Genomic DNA, 24,287 nt, shown 5'->3' on the forward strand with positions numbered 1-24,287 from the left:
TACATACATTTCAAAAGACAATGCCTGTCACTGTCAGTACAATGATTAATGAAAAAATACACGTGCTAAGTGGTTGGAGGTGGCTGAATCGCCATCCCTGGATGTGTTTAAGAGCTGTTTGGATGTAGTGCTCAGGGATATGATTTAGCAGAGGGTTTTTGGAGTTAGGGTACTGTGGTTAGGCTGCGGTTGGACTTGATGATCTTCAAGGTCTTTTCCAACCTGGGTAATTCTATGAATCTATATGCCTATACATATTTATGTATGCAGTGCCATTTTTTCAGTGTATTTCACCAGGCTTTTGTTTACTTTAATATTTCAGCAAATTTGTTTTCTGCTGCCATCTCTTGGCGAAATAATGTATTATATTTGCTATTAAAGGCGATGAAACTCCTCGCTTAAAGATTGGTTCTAAAACATATTTTAAAAAATATTGTAGGTAATCATCGGCATCGTTCTAATTCTCTGACTCGTGTTGATGGGCAGCCACGAGGTTCAGTTCTTGCATGGCCAGAGAAGAAACCCAGGTAACGTGTGCTTTTAGGTTTTACAGTACTATTTAATGGAAGGATACTCCATATTGTGACAGACGTCCTTGTAGTAATATGGTATCGCTTCCTAAGAAATGGACAGTGTTGCTTAACTTCGTTTTCTTTAATTAAATTTTAAAAATAAGCGTTTTCAGGGATGATTGATTTTACTGTTGCAGTTGAGCATACTTTAAATGTGATTTGCAGTAGGCACTATTGAGAATTTAAGTATCTGAGGTTGCTGTCTTACTGTTGGTGGTCATTCTTGCTGCAGGCTGCCTTTTCCAAATGGAACAGAAATATTGGCTTTATGTATTATGGTCCTTAAGTCAGCAAATCATAACTTTTTGTACTTTCTCTTCAGTGAACTGTTCTTATCTTTTCTAGGCCTCTGTCTCAGCCAACACCATTTGCTCTTCATCATTCTGCCAGTACTGATGTGGACCCTGGGTCTGGTGATAGCATTAGTCTGGCTAGATCAATCAGCAAAGACAGCCTTGCTTCAAACATTGTTAACGTAACTCCAAAAAACCAGCCCCATCCTCCATCAGTGAAAACTAATGGGAAGAGCTTGCTGAACAACGTTGAAATTGAAGATGAAGATGAAGAGCTTATTGCAATAATCAGATCTGAGGAAAGGCCAAACCGTGGTGACGTGGAATTGCAGAATGCAGCAGCCAGGGTACCCAGCATAGCTGCAGCTGCGTGGTCTCCAAAAATAAACAGCGAGACTTCAGAAAGCAAACCAGACAGTTTCTACCTGGAGCCTTTAATGCCTGCAGTTCTAAAGCCAGCAAAGGAAAAACAAATCATAAATAAAGAGGATGAATGTGGGGAGGGGAAACAAAGGAGTTTTATAACAAAGAGATTAAATGAGGGACACTTGCCTTTGATGCGCAAGAAAACAAGTAGCAGTCATGGTGACCATGATCTCAGTAGGACTTTTACTCCAATTTCTAGTTCTGATTTCACTCCAGTTACTGAGTCCAGTGCTGCAGACTCGGTAGCGCTGATGGAGGCAGGGTTAGAAGCCTCCAGACCTTTGGCGAGTAGCAGTTTAGATCCTTCTGTTCAGGATCAACCCACTGGGGGATTTTTTCTTCATGCTGCTAAATCTGATGATGACATAGCAAGTAAAGTCAATGTAACTTATGTGAAAAATCTCAGTTTACATGTTCCAGACACTACATGGACTATGGTGAGACAGGACTCTGATTCTGATCTTTTAGACATAGAGGACACTGAACAGGACTTGGTAGTCTTAGATGACCATCCTATAGTTGCTAAATACATAGGTGAGGAAGAATCTGCAAAGCTGCAAGAAGATATGAAGGTGAAAGAACATGAAGATAAAGATGATGCAAGTGGGCGTTCCAGCCCATGTTTGAGTACCATTTCCCAGGTTAGCAGTGTGTCAGTGGCCAGTGGGAGCGTCCGCATGACCAATTTTGCAGAACGAAAACTTCAGAGGCTTAATAGCTATGAAACTAAGTCCAGCACAAGTAGTTCGCAAAAGACCACACCAGATGGATCAGAAAGCTGCCCAGCTCCACTGACCACATGGAAACAGAAACGAGAGCAAAGCCCCAACAGACCAAATAAAGATAATGTTAACCTTTTAGCTTCTGAATTGGTGCAGCTTCATATGCAGTTGGAAGAGAAACGAAGAGCAATAGAAGCTCAGAAGAAGAAGATGGAAGCCTTATCAGCAAGGCAGCGACTAAAATTGGGCAAGGCAGCTTTCTTGCACGTTGTTAAGAAAGGGAAATCTCCCGATGTTCCACAACCACTTAAACCTGAGCATTTTCCAAAAGAATACCCTCGGCACAATGGTGAAGACTTAGATGAAGTTTCTTTGAGTTCTAAGTCTGAAGAGTATTTTGTGAAGGATGAGGAAAGAGAAGATGTAATTAATGATTCTCAGGAGGTAACAAAAGTAAAAATGCAAGAAAGCCTTGCTTTCGTTGAGCAACATAAACCAAAAGATGCTGCTGCTATACATGAATTGGAAAAAAGTAAAATTATTTCTGCGGCCCTTCTAGAAGACAACGTTACAGAAGTAGATATTAATGAATGTGACCTCTCTATTGAAAAGCTTAATGAAACAATCAGCACGCTTCAGCAGGCTATATTAAAGATTTCTCAGCAACAGGAATTGCTTATGAAATCTCCGTCAGTGCCATCACCAGGAACCAGAAGTAACTCTCAGGACCAAAAGGTAAAAGCATCGATCCATTTTGTTGAGCCCTTGTCACCAACTGGAATGAACAGCCTTCGTAAACCACCTCGATTTGGTCAAGGCAGGAGTCCTCGGTCAGGAAGACCAGCTGATTTGAAAGTCCCTAAAGACAGGCAACAAAACTCAGCACGCGTGAAAACCCCAACACAAAGTCTAGAAACCTTACCGCATTTAAGACCGTTTCCATCCAACAGCTTGTCAAAGACACCAACAGAAATAGGCTCTGAAAATAGCCCTGATCTGGGAAGCGGTTCTCAAGAAAAGTGTTTCTTTGATACCTATAGACTTCATGATGAGAGTAATCAACGGGCACTTGTTCTCTCCTCCTCAAAAGATGCAAATATCATTTCTGAGATGAGCAAAGAGGTGAATAACAGCTTCAAAGAAATAGGGTTGAATTCTTCTGATGGCTCAGGAAAGGAAAATGTCCCAATGGATGAGCCATTGAGGAGCAAGGCTAATCTCATTGAAGTAGATTTGTCTGACTTAAAAGCTCCAGATGAAGGAGAATCTGAGAACCAGGATAGCTCTGCGGATATAATTAGCGAAGGTGATCAGAAGTCTGGTGTGGGGTTTTTTTTCAAGGTAAATATGTTACCGTTTTGTATTTAGTCATTGTTCTGCTTTTGTCTAGCATTAAGAACTTCTTTTTGCCAACTTTGTGTTCTGACATTACAATGCTTTCTTTATCCATTTCTGTTTCAAAAATCTCCTGGTCTTGACTTCAGTAAATTTGTCCTCTGATTTTGTGTACTATGGTGCGTATTTAGTGACATAAAGGCTTTTGTTAACACTGGGGTTATCTGTTGTAGTTTCCTGGTACTTTATAGTTTTACAAGGTTCTGTGCTCTTTATGTTTCCTTAAAATTGGAGTAAAGTGAAACCATAGTTTGTTTTGCTTTTATAGAATTTGGTGTTGAAGTTCTATTGGAGTTCTATTAGAGGCCACCAAAAAATTCAGTATGGTTGTCTGAGTTACACTCTTCTGTTCCGATGATCCAAAGGTTTCCAAAAGTATTACCATATGTTTTCCTTAAAAGAATCTTCCTGGAACCCTCAGCAATCCTGTGATTGATGATTTGTTGTAAAGACTATAGGAAAACACATCTTTCTATCCCTGTGAATCCTGCAGGATGAACAGAAAGCCGAAGATGAGTTGGCAAAAAAACGTGCAGCGTTCCTTCTAAAACAGCAGCGCAAAGCTGAGGAGGCTCGGCTTCGGAAACAGCAGCTGGAGGCTGAAGTTGAACAGAAAAGAGATGAAGCTCGGTAATAGCATGTGGGAAAGGGTGGCTCCTTTCCTCTTTAAAATGAGGAAAATCATTATACATTGAATGTTGTGGTTTGCTTTTCAGTCGCAAAGCTGAGGAGGACAGAATACGCAAAGAAGAGGAGAAGGCTCGTAGGGAACTTATCAAGCAAGAATATTTAAGGAAAAAACAGCAACAAATCTTGGAGGAGCAAGGGCTTGGAAAGCCCAAATCCAAGCCCAAGAAACCCAGGCCAAAGTCGGTCCATCGTGAGGAATCTTACAGTGATTCAGGGACAAAGTGTTCTTCTACGCGTAAGAATTTTGAATTGTTGGTTCTCAGTGAGTCTGGTAATCTGCTTTAACAAAAGTATTCACGTTGTGTCTTCTTTTTTGTAGCTGATAATTTGAGCAGTGCTCAGTCTGGTTCCAGCCTTTCTTTGGCCTCAGCAGCAACAACAGAACCTGAAAGCGTGCACTCTGGAGGCACACCATCGCAGAGGTAGAGATATTTAAAAAATAAAGAAAGAAACATTTCTCCTACTTTATCAGAGCATTAGGATTCAGTGTTGTTTGCTTTGGTTTGCAGAAGTAGAGGCGCAACAATTAATGAATTCATCTTCTGTTTTACTTGGGTGCCAAATTTTGCCTGTAAAAACGTGAAATTTTATATGTTTGGGAAAAACAATAGGAAGTTTGCCTCATTAATGTGGTAGGGAGAGGCTGACAGTTCTGAGGAGGAAGAAGGACAACAGTCTGTTTTTTCAGGGTTAGTGTCTGGTGAATTTATTGATGATCTGAAGGGAAAACGCTTATTTTCTCTCTCTCCCCAACAGAGTTGAATCTATGGAGTCATTACCAATACTGAGCAGAAATCCAAGCAGAAACACGGAAAGAGACTGGGAGAATGCTTCAACTGCATCTTCTATTGCTTCAGTGGCAGAATACACAGGTAACCATCTTCATTTCAGTTTGAGCATTTGCTGTGATTAGCAGGTTATGTAAAGCTCTGGTATTTTTGGTGTTACTTTTGAGAAATTATACGTCTATTTTGTTCTGTTTAATATCTACAAGTCAGTTATTGAAGAAAATGTTTGGTTTTTTTCTAGTACTTCTGATGAATTAAAATCTTAAGCGCTGGACAACTAAAGTTTACTTGCTACTCTTCCTTAGGTCCAAAACTATTTAAGGAGCCCAGCAGCAAATCAAACAAACCTATTATTCACAATGCTATATCTCATTGCTGTCTTGCTGGAAAAGTGAATGAACCACATAAGAATTCGATATTAGAGGTAAGCAATAAAATAGAAAACTATGGCTGCACTCACAGTGAAGCTCACCTGTAGAGCTCACTTCATAATCCTACTCCTTCATGGTGCTGTATTCTGTTTCTTAAGATGTACCTGTGAAATGAGGAATGCTATTCAAGGACAACCCACTTATTCTAGCTATGTGGGAAAGCTAAAAGCTGGGAGCATCGTGTGGGAACTTTCACTGTGAGAAGTCTCCATGTATGTTTACTTGCTTATTTTTAATGCAGGAACTTGAAAAATGTGATGCCAACCACTACATCATTTTGTTCCGTGATGCTGGCTGCCAGTTCAGAGCACTTTACTGCTACTATCCAGACACTGAAGAAATCTACAAGCTGACTGGAACAGGGCCAAAGAGCATCACCAAGAAAATGATTGACAAACTTTACAAATACAGTTCGGACAGAAAACAGTTCAATGTGATTCCAGCCAAAACCATGTCTGTTAGCGTGGATGCTCTTACTATCCATAACCACTTGTGGCAAGCCAAGCGACCTGCAGTGCCAAAGAAGACTCAGACTCGTAAATGACACTGAGTTCTTGGGCAGGAGATTGCTGAATGGGATTGCATCAAATGAAGACATGTTTACTGTTTTCCTCCGGTTTGGTATGAAATGTGCAGAACCATAAACATTTTTTAAGAAGTTTCTAAACAGAAACCATGGATGCAAGTTATTAAGAATGAAGGAACATTATCAGTGTTTTTTTAATGAGTGATAAATCTGCTGTTACACCCAATGCTAACTACTGTGGCTTTCAACTGATGAGGGACTGTGCATGTAGCAAGATCTTTAACAAGTGGGTTTCCTTTTACTTGAAGCTTTCCATCGGTACAAATTGGGAATTATTTAGTTTTGTTTCCTCTCCGCCTCATTGGCCTCCTCCTTCCTATCGTTCTTAAAGCTGGTGAGCTCTGAACTTTGGTAGAAGATTGAACAGATCTCGGGTGAAGTGGGTTTGGTTTGGTTTTTAGGGGAAATTTTCCTTTCAGACTTTTTTGAGGAACTGTTTCATACATCCAATAGCTGTACTGTATCTACTGCCAACCTAAGTCCAGCTCTCAGATTTCTGAAAGAAGCCCCAACTTGTGCTGCTCAGAACAGAGTTTTACCTGCAGCACCTGTTTAAAATAAGCATTGCAAAAGCCAGTCTTTTTAAAGACAAACAAAGACTAAAACTTGTTCACATAATGAAAGATCTCTGGAATACAATCATGAAGAAGCATACAGGTGCTGCTGGCTGGAATGTGCCTGATTGAAACTTGAGGCAAGCAAGCTGAATGGAGCGCAGTTGTTATCAGTTTCAGGTAGTGTCCTAAAGATTTGTTTGCTTTAATAAAGATGGATTCTGGTAGGTATAGAACGTGTCCACTCTGAGCACGCTACTCCTGTACGATGGTGCACTTAACGATCACAAATTTTAATGTTTTTATTCTATCATGAAATGTAATTCTACTTTCTCTGTCCTGTCTTTCTTCTGAATGAGCAGCATGCTCGGAAATGAAGAGTGTGTACGTTTTTTATTTTGGGTGATATATTAATATATATTGATTTGTTCTTTTTTTTTTTTTTTTTTTCCTCATTTAAGAGCGATTTTTAAACAGAGATGTTTGCATTTGTTTCAAAAGCCCAAATAAGTCGAATGGCTTGGATTTCTTTTCATGTTGAAATATTAAATCTTGAGTCATGACCTTAAAGATCTTTGTGTTTCAGCAGATTACGTTGTTCTCTGTGGTGACAGGGTGTATTTGCAGTTCCGTTCCAGTTTTTAACGTGTTCCCATTCCTGCCCAGGCTGGACCTCCCATAGGTTTCTATAGCTATAACATGACTTCATCCGCTAACCAGCGCCTGCTCCATCTGGTGTGACTGCCTGAGGGGCGCCTAGGTTTGTAACTTTGGTTTGCACATGTTTACTTTCCTTTGGAGTGTTACTTGAAAACATCGCTCAGAAGTGCTGGAGGCACTACACCAATCCTAGAGATGAGATGAGCTCTGCAATAGAATGCAGTGTCATTATTAGACTTGGAGGATAATGGAAGTCGCAAGAAGTTATGTACGTAAGGGGAAAGTGGGGTACATAATAAAAAGCTGATTAGGTAGAGTGGAGTGAAGGTCTTCCATTGAAGTCTCTCCATTTTTTTTTCCCCTTCCAGTACTTCTTGATAGGCTGCTGCAACTTTGTAAATGATGTTAGATAGTTTGCTGCTTGTAAATAATTAAAGGCTTTATGGTTTCTAAAGTGCTAAGTATTAAACACCGTCATGAGTGTAACTTTTGTTACCATGCTTTTCATGCTTGTGCTTTATTTCTCACTGTTTGATATTATATACCATATTTATTTTATGAAAGCACTGAAATTTAATAAAAATCATTAACTGATTTCCTTTTTTATTTCATGTGTACCTTTGGTTGTTGTGATGCTTCATCCTGTCCAAGAACTAATATGCTTTAAAGATGTGCTATTCTGTTCAGTTGTGCTCCTAGAAAGCATCATTGTCAGCTGTGACAGCTTTGTGAGCTCAGCAATCCTTACCTTGGTTAAAACATGGTAGAATTTGACCTTTCAGAAGTTATTTAACAGCCATCTTAAGGATTTATTTGATCAGACTTCAGGTTCCTGAATCTGGCTGGTGGGTTTTTTGGGGTCTGAGTGCTCAGGCAAGTGGCAGAAGCACCAACAGAACGTCTTCTGTTGAGCTGGTGGGTGTCAGCTTGTTTGTGATGTATAAGGACAAACCACCTCAGGTGTTTAAGTATAAATTGGCTATTTAAGGCCCCTTCGTGCACCTCCAGTGGCTACACAAAAGCATTTAAATCTCAAAGCTGCAGACCTTTCCAACTTAGAAATGTTTTTGACTGATAGATTTTTCATGTGAAATACTCCTTGTCCATAGAGATTGGTTGTTTTTGTTTTTTTTTTAGTATGTCTTTTTTCAACATTATTTTTAGTTTTCTCTATTATCTCCTCCAGGCTGAAATCTCGTTGCTCATAGAAAGGAGTGGACTGGAAGGTTCAGTACCATTAATGTGCTGCCCAGCCTGGCTGCTGAGCTCAGCCTTCCCTGTGGCTGCTCCTGTTCTGCCATGTGAAGGAGGCTTTGGCTCTGCTGTGCCTGATTCAATGGGCTGCAGGCCGTGTGCTGCACTAAGCAATGACCACACAGGGCAGTGTTGGTGTGGGTCTCTCTTTTGACCTCTCTTAATTTCTTACTCATTTCTTAATAGATACAAGAATGTACATCTTTAAAGTGCTTTTAAGTGCCGTTCCTGAAGCTTTCATACATCACTACATTGTGTGTTTGCCCATTAATGTGTCTTTGTCTCATTTCCATCCTGCTGTGTGGTTCAGATAAGAAGTAGCCAAGTTGTGAACACACCGAGGTGTTCTGAGAACCTGAGTGCAGCTCAGTGCAACGTGCTGGACTTGTGTTTAAAGAGGAGAGGCTGTGAAGGAGTAACAAATACATGTATGTCTGGGTGCTACAGGCCATAGCATGAAGGCATCCAAAGAAGTGATGCTGTTGGGAGCTCTGCTCCCCATATGAAAGAAATGGAGTGTTCCTTCTGGATGAAGGTCAAATGAACTGAAAAGTTTCTTACTCAAATTCTGCTCTTCTTTCAGTCCGTGCATCATTCCAAGTGTTGCTGTCAGTTATTCAGAATGCAGGCAGGTGACTCAAAGTTTGAACAGAACCAATGGCACAAATGATGCCAATAATAGACCCATGGTGATAAACCCAGGGGCTGTGCCTTCCTTTGGGCTTCCTGCCTTGTGCAAAGCCTGCGAGCAAAGCAAGCACACGTTCCTGCTGCTGGATGGCAGGGGGGATTTATTTCACTATTCAACTATTAACTATTATTCAATATTAACTATTTCACTCCCACTCAGAGCCCACCCCAGGACATGGCAGCCACCAGGCAGACAGCAGTCTCTGTTGTTGCTGCATGCAGCTCTTTTATTTTGATTTCTCTTTACAGAAATGTGAAGTGTCTTCACAGGAATGGTACAAAAAACCCATCTGCAGTTGGCTGTCTACAGAGCACCCCAAGGATACGTGTCCCAGAATGAGGCCTCGGACAGGGAAGGATGCATTTTCTGTTGGCTGTGGCTGATGGAGCCCACGCAGAGCTGAGCTGGAGAGCAGTTCCCCCTTGGGAAGTAAAAGGGCTGTTTGGATGGAGGGGTGAAAATGGGGACAGTTTTGTGACTACTCAGTGTATCTGCAGTGTGTGATGTGGTCTGTGCTCATGTTCAGAGGATGGAGCTGTCAGTGCTGTGGGACATACAATGTCAGTAAACCTGGAGCCATCACAGCCCTCTCTTGTGTGTCTGCATTGCCCTGGGGCCTTTCAGCTCTGCGTCCTTCATAGAATCCTGTTTTTCTATGGGCATTGCGTTGCTCTGGGAGCCCCAGTACTGTGTTCTTCCACATAAGGGTGAGCTATAAGGGGAAGAGGAGGCAGCCATGGGCCAGCAGTGCTATCTGTGTGCATCCCCTTTGGGCTTGGGGGGGTGATGCTTTCCCTAATGAGCAAAGTGCGACCCACCGCTGGCAGTGAAACCATTGCGTTTCCTTGGGAAAATAGAGGGAAAAACAGAAACCACTGAGGGTGACCTGAAATAAATATTGTTGTGCATTGGGGCCCTGCATGGCCTCAGTGCAGCACCCACTGCTCTGAGCCAGCCCTGGGTGAGCAGCAGCAGCTCCTGATGGTGGCGGTGCCACAACCCTTACAGAAATAGAATATCCTCATTATTACATTCATGTTGTAACCAAATCCTTCTTATTAGAAGAATTTAACTCCTAGATTTACATTGACCACAGGTAAAATAGCTACAGTATTTTTTTTTTTTCTCTGAACATCCCATTAGAACGTCAGCTCTACATTTACACCATAGAAATAATACCTGCAAAAACAAAAGCCTGTGATTTGCACACATGTAGCTTATTTCCTTCTTAAATACACACCTTTATACATTAAACAAACAGAAGCGGCGCTGGAATGCAGTGAGGGGGAGGGATGCTCCTGCAGAGCCTGGGGGGCTGGGGGGTGCTGTGCTGCCCCCAGGCTCATAGAGCAGCCAATGAATGGTGGGGAAAGGGATGGAAATGTTCCCTTCTGAACAGTCAGCACGGGGTAACTGGAATATCCCCAGCTGGAAAGGGCCCATAAGGATCACTGAGTGGGCTGTAACTTCAGCCTCCCCACCTTGGAATGGGGTGCAGTGCTGCTTTGTTCACCCCTCCCTTAAAGGTGAATGGGATGGAAAACCTTCATCTCCAGGATTGGTTGTGTGCACTGATAGCGGAGCGCTGTGGGGTCGGACATGGCTCAACCCCACCGACTTTGTGCTTCAGCTGCTCTCGCTGTTTATCCTATGGCAACTACTGAATTTCTTTTGGCACGGCAACTTCCAACCAGAAATAAATACAACACGGAATTGCTGCAACCAATGGGATTAAAAATAATAATAATAATGCATCAAAGGAAACAAATAACATCCAACAGAGCAGCGGTGATGGCTGGGTTGTGCCCACATCTCAGTGCAGCCGAGGGCTTGGGTGGGGGGTTGTATTTCCACCTGCACTGCCCACTGAGTGCCAGATGGCATTAAAATCAAGGCCAGCCCAAACCCCGTCCAATTGTTGGCCTGAAGAGCTTTGCCTGGGTGGGTTTTTTTCCCTTTTCAGGCAATGCAGATCTCAGCACCTTCATGGGGTGCTGCAACTATAAGCAGGTTTTATGTAAACAACGTTTATTGTGTGTTGTAGAGAAGGGGTGGGTGGGTGGGAATGGCAGAACCCCCTCCTGGCAGCGGCACTGGGAGGGCACGGCTGTGTTGTGCTTTACAGGCTTCTCATTAAAAAATAATAATAATAATTAATAATAAATCATGTTGGAGTTTTAGTAAATGAAGTACAGAAAGTTAACAGCTGAGTTATTCACTTTGGCAGTCAAAGAAAAACAAAACAAAAGAAACGAAAAACCTTGACGCATTGACATGGCAAAGTGTGCAAAAGTAGATGGAAAATACATCTGGTGTTTCTGCTATAGAAAGGTCTCCACGGCCGCTGTGCTGCCAATGCACACCCAGCTGTGGCACAGGGGCTTGGCCAGGCCAACACGGTGTGGGACACATCCCTGTCCATGGTATCTTTGCTGCTGAGCCCCAGTGGGTGCCAGCATGGATGTGTGCAACAAGAGCGGGGCTGCACAGCTCTGGGTCACTTTGTTCTCTTTTTGGTGTGTTTTGGGATCTGCAGATGTTGTTTTTGGTGCTGCGAGGGCTGCACCGTCCCCTTCTTCCCCATTGTCTCCGTGCAGCCCCCAGGACAAGCCAACAAGCAAGGAGAGCATTGGGGTGAAAGTGCCAAATTTGGGCTATCCATCCTGGGCACCCAGCAAAGAGGAGCAGGATGAGCATGGGGCAACTGCCCTTGGCTCAGCAGTGCCCCCATCCAATGCAAACAGCCTGCATCATTTGGGGACAATTCCGAACACGGCTTCCTGCCCAAACGGGGCCGACTTGTAATTCCAGTCTCACCACCAGCACCAGCAAAGACTTTCTCACTAGTTGCGGTATTGGTATAAAAAGTTAAAAACTCCCACATGGTGCCTCTGTCCGGCTGCCTGCCCGCCTGTCCCCTCGCTTTCATCCCTGCAGCACATGGGGTGTGCTCAGAGCTGGGTCTCATCCCGTGTCTCAGGGTTGCAGGGTCCCAGCTTGTTGCTGCAGCTGCTCTTGCGGCTTTGCCCATCGTTGGCTACGTGTGCCAGCGGGTCGGAGCGGATGAGGTACCTGCAGGGCACAGAGCGGGGCATGGAGTGTGCCGTGTCCATGCACCATGTGTGGGAATCCCAGGTTTGGGGTGGGATTGGGAGCGTGTGTGGGGAGGAGGGGGGGGACACGTACACGATGTCGTTCAGCTCCAGCCGTGTGTCTGGGGGTGGGTTGATCAGGACATAGGACAAAGTGTTCTGGTGGTCATTCATCTCATCTGCCGGAGGAGAGAAGGGGGTGGTGGGCAGGACTGGCAGAGCGCCTAGATGGACACCCGATGAACACCCCGATGGATGCCCCAATGGGCACTCCAATGGATACCCCAATGGGCAGCCCCACTGCAGTAGCCCCAAGCATCAGGCCCAGTAGGGTCACAGCTGGTCCCCGAGGACAGCACTGTGTCCTTTAGCATGGCCACACCACTGAGAGCACCACCACCACCTCCCACAACCCCTCAGCTGCTCCCAGCCATGGCACAGGCCGGAGACTCGTGGACTTTTCACATCAAGCCCCAAAACGAAATAAGAAAAAAAGATGTCTTACCTTGTTCGAGCAAAAAAATGAAACACGTTAGTCTTGCTGCATTAAGTACAGCACGACGACCCCGAGCATCGGGTCAGGGCAGCCAAACCCCCCCGGGGCCATGACCACGCTTTGCCACCTTCTTCCTTTGTTGCATCTACAAGCACCGAGCAGCACGTGGCCGAGGCTCCATGCCCTTCTGCCCACAGGACATCACTGCGGCGTCCCAGAGCCCCCAGCACCGCTCGGGAACGGCTCTGGTTTGTGGAGCTGCGGTGATGCCGAACCGAGCACCGGGACACGTGGGGCCCTTCGCTGCCAAACAAGATCATGGGGGGAAGCGGGTGCTGGGAACAAGCAGCAGCGGGAGCACAGCGAGGGCATGTGATGGACAGGACAGGGGACGGACTGCAGGGGACAGACGGACACGGGCTTGCTGCAGGGTTGTGCACCGGGATGCCAGCAGCTCATGGCATGATGGGGAGCACAGGGAGGGTCTGCGCACGCACCCCTCCTTCCTGCCCATCTGCTTTTTGCTGCTCACTCCCTGGTTGCTCCCCAGACCGCAGGGCTGACAGCTCTCAGCCATCCCAGTGCTCAGCCCTGCAGTGCAGCGGGGATGGGGATGGCAGTGCTGAGGCGCACACAGAGCAGGGGATGCATGGAATGTGCCGTAATGGAGGGGGGGTTCCTGGGGCACACAGGTTCTCCTGCACCATGGAAGCACCTTTTCCTGACCCCCATGCAGCACTGCTGAACCCGCCACGTGTATTGCCATCATCTTGTCCCAGCTGGCACCCCCAGATAATTGTGGGGGGAGGGGATCCAGAGCTCCTGCACCCTCACAGTGGTGGCTCACACTGCAGAAGGGCACTGGTAGGGGTGGCTCACAGCTGTGCCAGAACACATCCAAAGAGGGGGGGACACCATCCCTGAGCTCTGCGCAGCCCCCGCAGCTGCTGGCAATATATTGAGTGGGGCTTCCATGAGCCACAGCTGGGCTGGGGCTCTGAGGGTGGTCACGGTTTGTAGGAAAACGCCAACTTTTCACCTTAAGCATAGGCTGGCAAAGCCTGAACCACAGCCCAGCAGGGCCACAGCTGCCCCATGGCTTTCCCGAGCCCCTCTGCATGAAGCTGTGCGCTGAGCACCGGGTGCTGCGTCCCTTCACCCCGAGCCTCTCCCTGGGGTCTTGGGGTGACTGTAGGGACACGTGGGTCTGCACCCCAAACCAACCCAGGACAAAGCTGCAAACGATGCCCTCCCGCACTGCTTTGCTCAGCAGCAGCAGACAGAAACCCCCTCCTTGAACTGCTCCGGGCTTTGCAGGCCAAAGTCAACCTGCAGAGCAATGCAAGGAGGTTGCTATCAGTAACAGCTGAGGGATGTGATTTCCTTGCACCAGTTCCAAAGGGTCCCTGTGTTGTTCTCTCCTGACATCAGGGAGCCCTGCAGCTGCAGTGCAGTGCCTTTTGTTTTCCAGTTCCACCTGACAAAGGAGTGTGAAAGGATCGAGTATCTAAGGTGAAAACTGGCAAGGGTGTGGATTGGGCTCAGCTGGCATGATCTTGTTGTACGCTGCACGCCGTGAGGCACGCGTGACTCCCAGGGAGTGAGCATTACCTTGCAAATATCCCAGGTTTACCCGATTCATCACATCACTGGCTGTTAAATTTGCTACATCCTCTACAGAACATACAGGGAAAGGCACAGACATAAACAGAGAGAGAGAGAGAGGTCAGCAAGCCATGATTCGGCAAATATTAGAGACGAGCTGCTGCACTTGGGCAATAAAGGAGCAAAAGATAAAGGCAAGGAGAGCAGGCAGAGCCAGTGTCCTTCCAACCACCAAGCACACCAATGCCGGCCGTGCCCTGGTGCCCGCGCACATCCCAGCTGGAGCCCCAGAGCTGCACTGAGCAGTCAGGCTGTACCAGCACTGCAGCACTGATTGCCATCAGCAGAGTGATATAGAGCAAATACAGAGTGATACAGAGCAAAGAGAGCTGCGTCCCCCAGAATGAGCCAAGGAAACTTTTGGGAGGAGGGGAGCAGGGACACAGAGCTCCATTTCAGTGCTGCATCACCTGCAGGCAGCAGTGCCAGGTGTGCAGCTGAACCAGCAATGCTGTCCCCACCTTCTCCTCCATGGAGTGCACTCCACATGGCCTCTGTTTCCCTGCATTGATCTGCATTTCCCACTCTCCTTGCTGCAGGCAGCAAACCCCAGCTGGGCTTCGTGCTCAGTGCTCAGGGCCCAGCTGTGGCAATGAAAGGGGTCTGGCATGGAGCAGACAGGAGGCAGCACGGGATGGCTCACAGGGCAGAAAGACGAAACGAACCGAGAAAGCCGTGGGCAAAGGACTGCACTGTAACCACGGGGCAGGTGCGGGCACACAGACCCCAGCACCAGTGCGGGGCTGCGGTCCCCACCAGAAAGACGTGGTGTCAGCATAAAACACAGTGACACACGCAGCTGTCGCACACCACCAAGCCAGCCCAGCCCCGCCGGATGCTCCTGAGATACAGCGTGGTGATGGTGCAGAGCTGCAGCACCAGCCCTGCAGCACTGTGGGGCACAGGATTTGGATGAGTTGACCCAAAACAGAGCCAACATGGGGTCCTGGGCTGCCTGTTGGCAAGCCTGCCCATGGCAGGAGGTTGGAACTAGCTGATTTTGGAGGCCCCTTCCAACCCAACCATTCTATCACACCATGATTTGGTGGTTCTGTGTGTTCAAGGCTACCCACACACCGCGGGCACAGCTCTTGTAGGCACAGACCCCACTGCAGCCACCCCGGGAGCGATGCGCACTGCATTGCTGTGCAGCATCCACAGATGGGTCCAGCAGCACCTGCAGGGCTCGGGCACGATGGATGGGGGTTTACCTGCGGAGCCCATGGGGCTGCCTCGCTGCAGGGGAGCACGACCGCACATGACTTACCATACCCAGTGGTGGGCAAGCCCAGGTGCTTCATGCGGTTCTTGACGAGCTCGGACAGCTCCTGCCGCTCGGAGCGGCGGTACAGGCTGAGCCGCTGCTGGCTGATCCACTCGGCTGTCTTGCCGGAGTGCTTGTTGCCCTTCCTGCTCAGCCGACGTGCCCACTGCATGCTCTTGCGCCGCAGCAGCGGGTGCTCGGACTGGTCACTGGAGCATGAATTCCTGTGGTGGCCCGTCTTGATTCCCCAGTGCTCCTTCACGTCCTTCGTGTCCTCGCAGTCCTCCACGTTGATGGAGATCTGTGACTGGAAGCCCGGCCGGTGACGGGGACCGCGGGGCCACCTAACGGGAGTTGCTCTGGGACGGGGTCCCATCTCTTTGTGGTGCACTGCCAGCACAGCATCCCCATGCTGCTAAAGCACCTGGGCAGCAGCTCTGGGATGGGGGCTCTGGAATGCCAGCAGCCATGGGATGCAGTGAGCACCGCATCTCCATCAGTGTCATTCCCTCCTGCCCTCACCTTCCTCTCTGACACCTCGCAGCAGAACTGCTGCTGCAGCTCTGCTATAGGGAGCTCCGCTGGTAAGAACTGATTTATTAATAAAGGGAATAAAAGCATCTCTAAGGATGAATGGGGATTGTATCAAGCTAAATGTCAGCTTTCCACAGAGCAGAAAACTGAAGGTATTCACAGTGGAGCCTGGATCCTGCTCCCTCTCCTGGTAATTACACCTCCTGGCTGTTTGCTGGTGCTGTGGGGAACATCTTGCCCAAGGAAAACCATCCCCAGCACCGCCCACATGTGCACTGCGGGGGCTGGTGGCAGAACTGATAATCCCGGGTGTGGGTGCAAGCAGTACTCACCTGTGCTCTGATGTCATGGGGCTGCATTTGGGGGAAGAAAAGGGGGAAAAACTGTCAGCCAGGAAATGAGCATCCCTACTGTGCAGCATCCCCTGGTAACTCAACAACCGCTCAGTGCCGCGTTGTCTGCCAGCACTGAGCTTTGAGGGCTGAGCATTTGCACCATGCTCACACGAAGACAGGAGCCCCCTGGGTGTGGGTCGGGGTGGGAATGCTGCTGCCCTTCCCACACGTGTTGCCCCTTGCCTCGGAGGTGGCGAACATGTGTGACTCCGTCCGGTAAATGCCGATAGGGATCTCAGCGCTGGAGGAGCAGAGCTTCTGGAAGAGGCGCCCGTAGGTCCGGATCCACAGGTCATCCTCTGTGATCTTCATCTGGGGATGAACAGCAATTATCTTCAGCACCAGAACGGTGCCCAAATGCATTGATGCCAAAGCCAAACAGACCAGGAGGTCTGCACACCAGCAGGGTGTGCAGGTGTATCACTGAGGGATACGGCTTAGTGGAGGACTTGGCAGTGTTGGCCAAGAGTTGGACACAATGACCTTAAGGGTCTTTTTCTGACCTAACAGACTCAGTGGTTTTATAACACTAGGGCTCTTGGCAGTGCTGAGATTGACCATGTATGATACAGGGATCAATGTTCTGCCATATTCTGCTCCATTTTGTCTCTCTCAGAGGAGCCTCACACCCCGCAGCCCCCATGCACATGCCCTACACCCCACAGCAGCACCTACCGCACAGAGGTAGCCAGAGCCCGGCGTGGTGTCAAGGCCCAACAGCAGCCGGGTGATGGTGATCATGTAGTCCTTCACAAACGACTGTAGGAGGAGAGGAAATGTCAACCCTGGTACATGCCAGAAGGCAGCTGTGCCCCCAGTGCCTCCCCCACCTGGTAGAGCAGCGTGTCCAGCATGCTGATGCTGAAGACCCTCCCTGCAGCAAAGGGCAGGCGGAACATGAAGGCCAGGTTGGAGCCATTCTCGCGCTCTTTCTGGAAGAGGAAAGACAATCCATGTGGCCTTGAAGGCTCACCTGAGCGGGAGGACAGCAGCTGAACATCTCTGGTGGGTGTGCCAGAAGGGAGGCAGGGAAAGAGGGTTTTGTGGTAAAAGAAGTTTTTCCTTTTTCTCCATGGAAACATGTGAGACATCATGGCTTTATTTTGCTATGGGCTGGATGTGGTACTTCCACATGCCTCACTGCCTTGGGGATGTTTGCCCTTGTCAGGAGACCTCAGCACAGTGACACTGCTGCAGGCACAGCACTGAGCCCAGTGGTTCCCTGCTTGGAGCATCCCTGCACCCGTTCACTCACTGCCCTGCTCCCAACACAGCAGCAGGCAAAGCAGCACAACCCTCAGCTGCCAAGAAACACATAAACAAGTAAGAAGAGGCAGACAGCCCCAAAATCACCCACCCACGTATTTGTTAGCTGCAGGTTGTGTTGGATGGATGCACAGTGCAGCATGTGGAGAAGAGCAGGACCACAACAAACTTAGGATTAGTGACTCCCAGCACCAAATTCACAGAAAGAAAATCTTTCTCTTACCTTCTCTAGCTTGGAAAGGGCTAAGGAGTAGCTGTCCTTTGCTCTGAACTGCATGAACCTCATGTTGGAGGGATGGGTCAGCTCTGTGATGATGCTGAGGCTGGGAAAGAGCCTGCAATGGGAAGAGACGTTGTTCAGCAGCCACCCTGGGAGGGAGGGATCCCCACATTTAAAGCCTGAGGAACACAAAACGCTCCTCTGTGCCCATCCAAGATCAGAATTAGTGGAAATTGGGTGTCATCCTAGCAGCCCATAGCGCATATATGCTCTGGGGCTCACTTCCTGCTGAGGCAGCGCCCAGAGATGGAATAGGATGGGAGGGAACAGGATAGATAGGAACAGGATGAGTGAGAAGATGATGGGATAAGACTGCTGGCCTTCCTCACCTGAACATGGTCTGGACATTGACGATCGTCTTTGCATCTGCCATGTAGTCCTCCTCAGCACTCATGGTGCTCTCCTTGTCCACAACCACCAGGTTGTCAGCGTAGATGATGCCGCACTGCAGCAGGCTATCCAGGCTGGGCAGTTCCCAAAGAGAAGAGTGCAGGGGTCAGCCCTTGGAAAGGACACGGGGAAGCAGCACACTGCAACACGCAGAGCTGCAGCCAGCCCAGCTGCTCCAAGCCACCATCCCAGCACCACCACCCACCTCCCAGATGGGCTCAACAAGGTGAGAAGCCAACAGTGGGGGCTGCCATGGCCAGCCTTTGTCTCCCCATGAAATGGGAAGGTATGGGGTTGTGGGTTGGGGTGAATTCAACATGGCTAAGACAATCCTATAATTAACAGCAGCAACAGATTGGAAAACCTACTTGTCAATGGTGCCTTCCATGTAGTAAACCATGGGGAAACAACAGATGGCTTCCAGAAAGTGGTGCTCTGGTCTGCAAGAAATGCAACAGAAAGTAACAGGGTTCAGAAATCCACCAAACATGGTGATGCACAGCCCATGACAGAGTCATGCCCCTGCCCCATGCAGTTTGCATTGCCCGTGGTAATACAGGAAAGGACTTGGTGCAAAAGAAAGCACTGTGGAGAAGTACTTGCTTGTTGTCCAGAAGCAACACAATTGGGTTCAACTCTTTGCGAGACCGATAGTAGGCACGCAGTGGGACGATGAAGTTATACAGCCCATTGCCAGCAGTCTCTGCCGACACGATGATCAGTTTGTTCTTAAAGCCATAGGCCTTGGCATCTTCAAAGCTGTTGTGCTTGCAGCCCTGTGGGAGGCAGGCAGCTGGGATCTGTGGCAGCTCCTGGCCTCCCCCAGCACAGCCCTGGACAGCGCACTGCTCACCTTGTCCAGCCGCAGGCAGCAGAATGGGGCTTTCTCAGGCAGGAGGTGGCATAGGGTTGGCGAGCTGCCGATGTACGGGGAGTTGGGTGGGTAGCCCTTCACGTACCTGCAGCAGAGGGAAATCCCAGCACTGTAAGGACTTGGGGAGATCCATCTGCAATGGCCCCATCACCTGCAGGGGGCTGTGCCTTTGCGGTGACCGAACGCGTGCAACTCACTCCACCACCGCTGAGCCCTCCTCGTCTGACTGTGTCATCTCATCCTCTGACTGGTCGCTGAGCAGGTCGCAGGGCAGCAGGGATGAGGTGTCAGCCAGCTCAAGCACGGGCGCGATGCTGGGTCGGCGGTTGCCTGAGCCGTTCTCAGCTGGCAGCGCCAGCTTGCTGCTGTTGGTGGGGCGGCACTCGGTGTTCTGCAGGTCCATGGCCACTGTACCTGGACGCGGCGGGGGGAAGCACAGCACTCTATAAGAAGGGGAAGGGAGCAGGGTTGGCAGAGCATGGCACCATTAAGCCCGACTGGGACCCCATCCACCACCAGAGTCTTTAAAAATCCAAACAGATTTACAGAGTGTTGGCTGAGGCCATTGAATCTTTGCTCTCAGCTGGAAACTCAAGGTGAAGCTCTCATCTGAATCTTCACCCGTTATTTTTGCATGCCTATGAAAGCCATGAGTTCCACAGTGAGCAAAGCACAGGAGCTGGGCGCATTCCTGCAGCCATTGAGCTGCACGGGCTGAACCTGCTCACACCATTTCACTTCTTGTTCTACTTTCTGCAAAAGGCCCCTCTGTGAGCAAACCACGTAACGAGAACACAGAGGAGCTCTACTCAGCGCAGTGTTCTGTGTCTTGCTGTGGGATAATCATGCAAATTGCTGCTCATGAGTATATATGCATAAATTATTTGCCTAAAATACAATCTGCCATCGCAGCGCAGCCTCTCCAGACAACCCCAGAACTTGGTCTCCCCAGGTGCAAGCTGGAAGTAATGACTCATGGCATTTTTCATTTGAGAAAATGCACTGCACACTGCAGAGCAAATCACGCCGTTCGTCAGGTTGGAAATAATAAACATGATTTAAGATGCGGCCAACGGCATTTATCCTTCCAGACAGGGCTTGAGGGATTTCTGCAGACAAATATCATTAATGATAACGGACATCACGAGCTCTAATGAGGGTGTCTGGGCTTACTGAGAGCAGCCAGGATGCGAGGAGCAGGGATGTGGGTGCCATTTGTGCAGGAGACGCCCAGACTCACCCATACTGGCGATGATGCTGTGCACGGGCAGGCGAGAAGGGCCATCATACGTGCCCCTGCCTGCAAAGCCCTTCTTCTTCTGCTTCTCCTCCTGCTTGAAGATAAAGGCAGAGTTCTCCTCCTTGGTGATGTTGATGTAGAAACAGGTGTCAGATGCGGCCATGATGTGCCGTGGGCCGGGGTTCAGCAGGATGCTCTTGTTCTCCTCCCTGCGGATGCCAATCAGGCAGACGCCGTACCTGTGATGGGATCACAGTGCAGGCGTTGGAGCAAAGCCTCCTCCCTACAAAAGGCACTCCAAGTGCTGGCCCCAGCCCCACACCCCTGCCCTCACTTCTTGTGCGCATGGAAGGCAGCATAGGTGAAGCTCTTCCCCTCGTACTCCATGAAGAACTTGCTGTCACCCATGCGGATGTGGTAGACCTCATTGCCCGAGCAGCGCCCATACATCCTCTGCCACTGCTCCGGGGACTCCTGGCCCTCCCTGCAATGACAGCAGCACGTGGGGATGGGGTTGCAGCCAGCAGGGCCCCAAGGAACCCTCAGGGTGCTGTGAGAAGAGCTGTTGGTGCAGCAGGTGGGGGCTGAGCTCCTGATTTTTGATTCTAATTGTGTTTGTATTTAACGAGGGCTCCCGATGGAGCTGCAGAGGCAGGGCTGAGAGCCAATGTTGGCAAACAGCTCAAAGCACATGGTGGGACGTGCTCTGCGGGTAGAGTCTGTAACTCTCTGATGTCATGTCACCCAGAGTTCAGTACTTTCTGGCTCCACCAAGGACCCACACCAGCACCACACTGAGCTGCTTCCACCTGTGCTCTATGTAAACCCACAGAACACCCCACAGGCTCTGGCTCTGCTCAGTGCATTCTGCCTCCTACCAAAGGGATCTGCTTGATACAAATGAGAAGTTGTACAGTTGCCCTCCAGCAAACCCCACTTACAGTGCCCCAGCACCACCCACCCCTGCTTGACAGGAGGGAACCCAGGGCTGTAATTGGGGATGGGTGTTCCATGGGGACAGGACCCCAAAGAGGAAAGGCTGTGCCCCCCTGCACTCACTGCCCACGGGAGGTGTGCACCAGCAGCGTGATGAGCGTGGAGGTGGCAGGGCAGACGCAGTTGAGCGCCAGCATGGCGTACTTGCACTCCTCCTCACAGACGACGTGATCTGCAAGGAAGCAGAGCTGCTATCGCGGCACCCCATGACTCTGCTTATATCACCAGGGGGGTTTGGGGCAGTCAACCCAAGCAGCATTCAGTGCCCCCAAATCACCAGCAGTGGTGGCCCTACAGATGAGACAGGGACCCACTCCACCCCACAAAGTACCCCTCATAGGGTCTGTGGATGCAGGAGCCCCACAGGGAGCACCAGGGCCTGGTGGAGGGGACAGCTCTGCCAACTCACCAGCAAACTTGACATGAAACTTGTTCTCTGGCTTTAGGATCTGCACATAGAGAGGGCAGTTTGGGGCAAAATCTTTCACAGCCCAGGCTCTCAGAATGGTCTGGTGGTCCTAACAAAAGAGGAAAGCAAGCATTATCTTCTGAGAGCTCGTTTCCCCCAGTGCTTCCATGTCTGGGATGAGCTGCTCACCGCTGCTGTGCGATCCACCTCATTCCGGCTGCTGAGAATGAAGCAGGCTTCCCCATTGTCCATCCTGCAAGCAGAGAGCAGCATCCATGCAGCACTCAGCCCACAGAGGGGACAGAGTGGCTACTATCACACATCTAGTGATGGCAATGGGGATACGTGCAGCACAATGAGATGGCTGCAAACTGCCATCCCCACCCCAGTGCTCACTTGGCTCTCATGAGGTCCTGGTCCTTCAGCGCAGAGCCCTGCAGGTAGATCACCCGCTGTGACCACAGAGGGATCTGCAGCACCCGCCGCACCTGGATGTCCATCTCCGTGGGGCAGAGGATCACCACGTAGTAGTCCTGGAAGAGAGAGGCTCGTGTCACTCGGCAGACAGGCAGCCCCATGGGCATCCTTATGGGTAGAGAAATCCATCGCGGTTCTTGCCACATCCTGGACATAAAAATGGGGTGGATCAAGCAGGTGATGTGACTCAGCTGTGCTCATCAAGGACAAGCATTGAGGGTTAAGTGTCAAAGGAGCACGCATGGGCATGCACCCAGCCCTCACCTGCAGGCGTGGGTGGGCATAGAACTCATTGAGGAAGTCCATGAGGAGGTCAATCTTCAGTGAGCTGACACACAACACAACATGCTTCTCTGTCTGGGCACGGTGCCGGCTGTAGTTGCCCCCCGACTTCTGCCGCTCCATCCACAAGTAGACAAGTTCTTCAAACTGCAAGCAGAGGGCACAGCTGGTGTCCCAGCACCAGGGAACACCCTCAGTGCCCTCACTGTGTTGCTGACAGTGCCGGGGACATGGGGACAACACCGTGCACAGCGCAGGCTCTGCACCCTTCCATGGCCACATTCTCACCTGCAGCGGCAGCACAACCAGTGCAACACAGATCATGATGACAACAAGGAGCTGGGAAGGCCAGATCTTGGGTGTCACATCCCCATAGCCCACAGTGGAAAAGGTGACGATGCAAAAGTAGAAGGACTTGAAGAGGGACAGCTTCTCACCCGCTCTCTCCAAATGCTGGATGCCGCAGGTGCTGCAGGGAGAAGCAGGGGGCCATGAGCTCTCATGTCTTCAAAGCTATTGTGCCAAGCATGAGCATCAAAGAAGTGCGTCTATAGCTGCAGCAGGCAGGAGGTCTGGGGGTAAGAAGCCCTGCAGAGCCCAGAAATTGCATTCACCATTCATCTGAGAAGATGGCTTTTATTGTCAAAGGCTCATGAGCACAAAAGCTTAATTTCCTGTCCTCTTGGCAATTTAATTGGTATTATTTGCTCCAAACTCAGACTAATCAGGAAAACTGATTCAGAGCTCAATGCAAAGCCAGGAGCAGGGCTGCAGTATGGAAGATGCTGGATTCAAAGCAAAGGGTGAAGGGCCTGGTTAATTAGCAGGACCCTGCAAACCTCTTAAACCAGCTGTTGGGATGCACAGTGGCAGAGAGGTGGTTGGGTGGCACAAGGTGCAACACTCACCCAGTGAAGACGAGACACAGAAGGGTGCAGATGAGGATGAGCACCTGGTTGAACATGGCAGACTGGGTCCTCTGGATGGCACGGTGCAGGTCATTCTGGAGAAGGACAGGGACGTGGTGAGGGAGGCTGTGCCCAACTCACAGTCCAGCCGAGCTTCAGCCCCAAAGGATCCATCCCAGTGTCTGACACACTGTGGTAATCTGCTCCCTGGGGATGGGACGGCTCTCTCTGCCAGGGCTCAGGCACGCTTTGTTGCTGAAGCAGAGGAGATGGGATGCCCATTGGGATGCATCTGGTCACTTACTATCATGTTCTCCAGGGCGTACTTGGCGAGCCAGCAGTTCAGAAAGACAGGGATGAACAAATTTCGCAGAGGAGGCCAAAATATCTACAAAAGGATGAGTTACTCGTGAGTTGACTGGCAAAGGACTCAGAAAAATCAGAGTTCTTTACCAAAAACATCAGCTTTAAGTATTACTTAGCCAGATATGCAGTGGTTTTCTTTATTTCACCACCAAAACTGCAACAGAGTATTAAACATAAATCTGCTTTAAAATGCTGATGGGGAACACGTACTGTGATAATGAAGGGCACTGTGTTGATCATCTCAAGGATGAACGAAATGCGGAAAATCTGTTCCCAGATGTTCCCCTGAAA

The 24,287-nt window shown here is 49.3% G+C and overlaps 2 protein-coding genes across 15 annotated transcripts in view; one reads left to right on the forward strand and one right to left on the reverse strand.

Annotated features, from left to right (window-relative positions):
- CAMSAP1 (calmodulin regulated spectrin associated protein 1) overlaps positions 1–7,711 on the forward strand; it is a 28,303-nt gene extending 20,592 nt beyond the window's left edge. For all 3 annotated transcript variants that reach the window (XM_015878857.2, XM_015878859.2, XM_015878858.2), the window contains 8 exons: positions 440–527; positions 918–3,354; positions 3,902–4,038; positions 4,125–4,333; positions 4,418–4,520; positions 4,855–4,970; positions 5,192–5,310; positions 5,559–7,711. In XM_015878857.2, the coding sequence (XP_015734343.1) occupies positions 440–527; positions 918–3,354; positions 3,902–4,038; positions 4,125–4,333; positions 4,418–4,520; positions 4,855–4,970; positions 5,192–5,310; positions 5,559–5,861 (3,512 nt within the window). In that variant the 3' untranslated portion in view covers positions 5,862–7,711. The remainder of the gene's footprint in view (positions 1–439; positions 528–917; positions 3,355–3,901; positions 4,039–4,124; positions 4,334–4,417; positions 4,521–4,854; positions 4,971–5,191; positions 5,311–5,558) is intronic.
- Positions 7,712–9,261: 1,550 nt separating this feature from the next.
- KCNT1 (potassium sodium-activated channel subfamily T member 1) overlaps positions 9,262–24,287 on the reverse strand; it is a 55,720-nt gene continuing 40,694 nt past the window's right edge. For 7 of the 12 annotated variants that reach the window (XM_032448143.1, XM_032448147.1, XM_032448149.1 and 4 more), the window contains 25 exons: positions 24,207–24,281; positions 23,935–24,018; positions 23,631–23,725; positions 23,011–23,191; positions 22,705–22,869; positions 22,360–22,496; positions 22,153–22,216; positions 21,964–22,072; positions 21,618–21,726; positions 20,893–21,042; positions 20,559–20,797; positions 19,516–19,732; positions 19,298–19,403; positions 19,048–19,220; positions 18,813–18,884; positions 18,384–18,518; positions 17,998–18,109; positions 17,339–17,440; positions 17,184–17,267; positions 16,692–16,820; positions 16,446–16,466; positions 15,583–15,886; positions 14,262–14,324; positions 12,249–12,333; positions 9,262–12,134 (listed from right to left, as the gene is read on the reverse strand). In XM_032448143.1, coding sequence (XP_032304034.1) covers positions 12,014–12,134; positions 12,249–12,333; positions 14,262–14,324; positions 15,583–15,886; positions 16,446–16,466; positions 16,692–16,820; positions 17,184–17,267; positions 17,339–17,440; positions 17,998–18,109; positions 18,384–18,518; positions 18,813–18,884; positions 19,048–19,220; positions 19,298–19,403; positions 19,516–19,732; positions 20,559–20,797; positions 20,893–21,042; positions 21,618–21,726; positions 21,964–22,072; positions 22,153–22,216; positions 22,360–22,496; positions 22,705–22,869; positions 23,011–23,191; positions 23,631–23,725; positions 23,935–24,018; positions 24,207–24,281 — 3,132 coding nt within the window. In that variant the 3' untranslated portion in view covers positions 9,262–12,013. The remainder of the gene's footprint in view (positions 12,135–12,248; positions 12,334–14,261; positions 14,325–15,582; positions 15,887–16,445; positions 16,467–16,691; positions 16,821–17,183; positions 17,268–17,338; positions 17,441–17,997; positions 18,110–18,383; positions 18,519–18,812; positions 18,885–19,047; positions 19,221–19,297; positions 19,404–19,515; positions 19,733–20,558; positions 20,798–20,892; positions 21,043–21,617; positions 21,727–21,963; positions 22,073–22,152; positions 22,217–22,359; positions 22,497–22,704; positions 22,870–23,010; positions 23,192–23,630; positions 23,726–23,934; positions 24,019–24,206; positions 24,282–24,287) is intronic. The other 5 variants (XM_015878873.2, XM_015878876.2, XM_032448144.1 and 2 more) reach the window with 4 other exon arrangements.

The sequence above is a fragment of the Coturnix japonica genome, chromosome 17 (genome assembly GCF_001577835.2).
Source record: "Coturnix japonica isolate 7356 chromosome 17, Coturnix japonica 2.1, whole genome shotgun sequence".
Classification (NCBI taxonomy): Eukaryota; Metazoa; Chordata; class Aves; order Galliformes; family Phasianidae; genus Coturnix; species Coturnix japonica.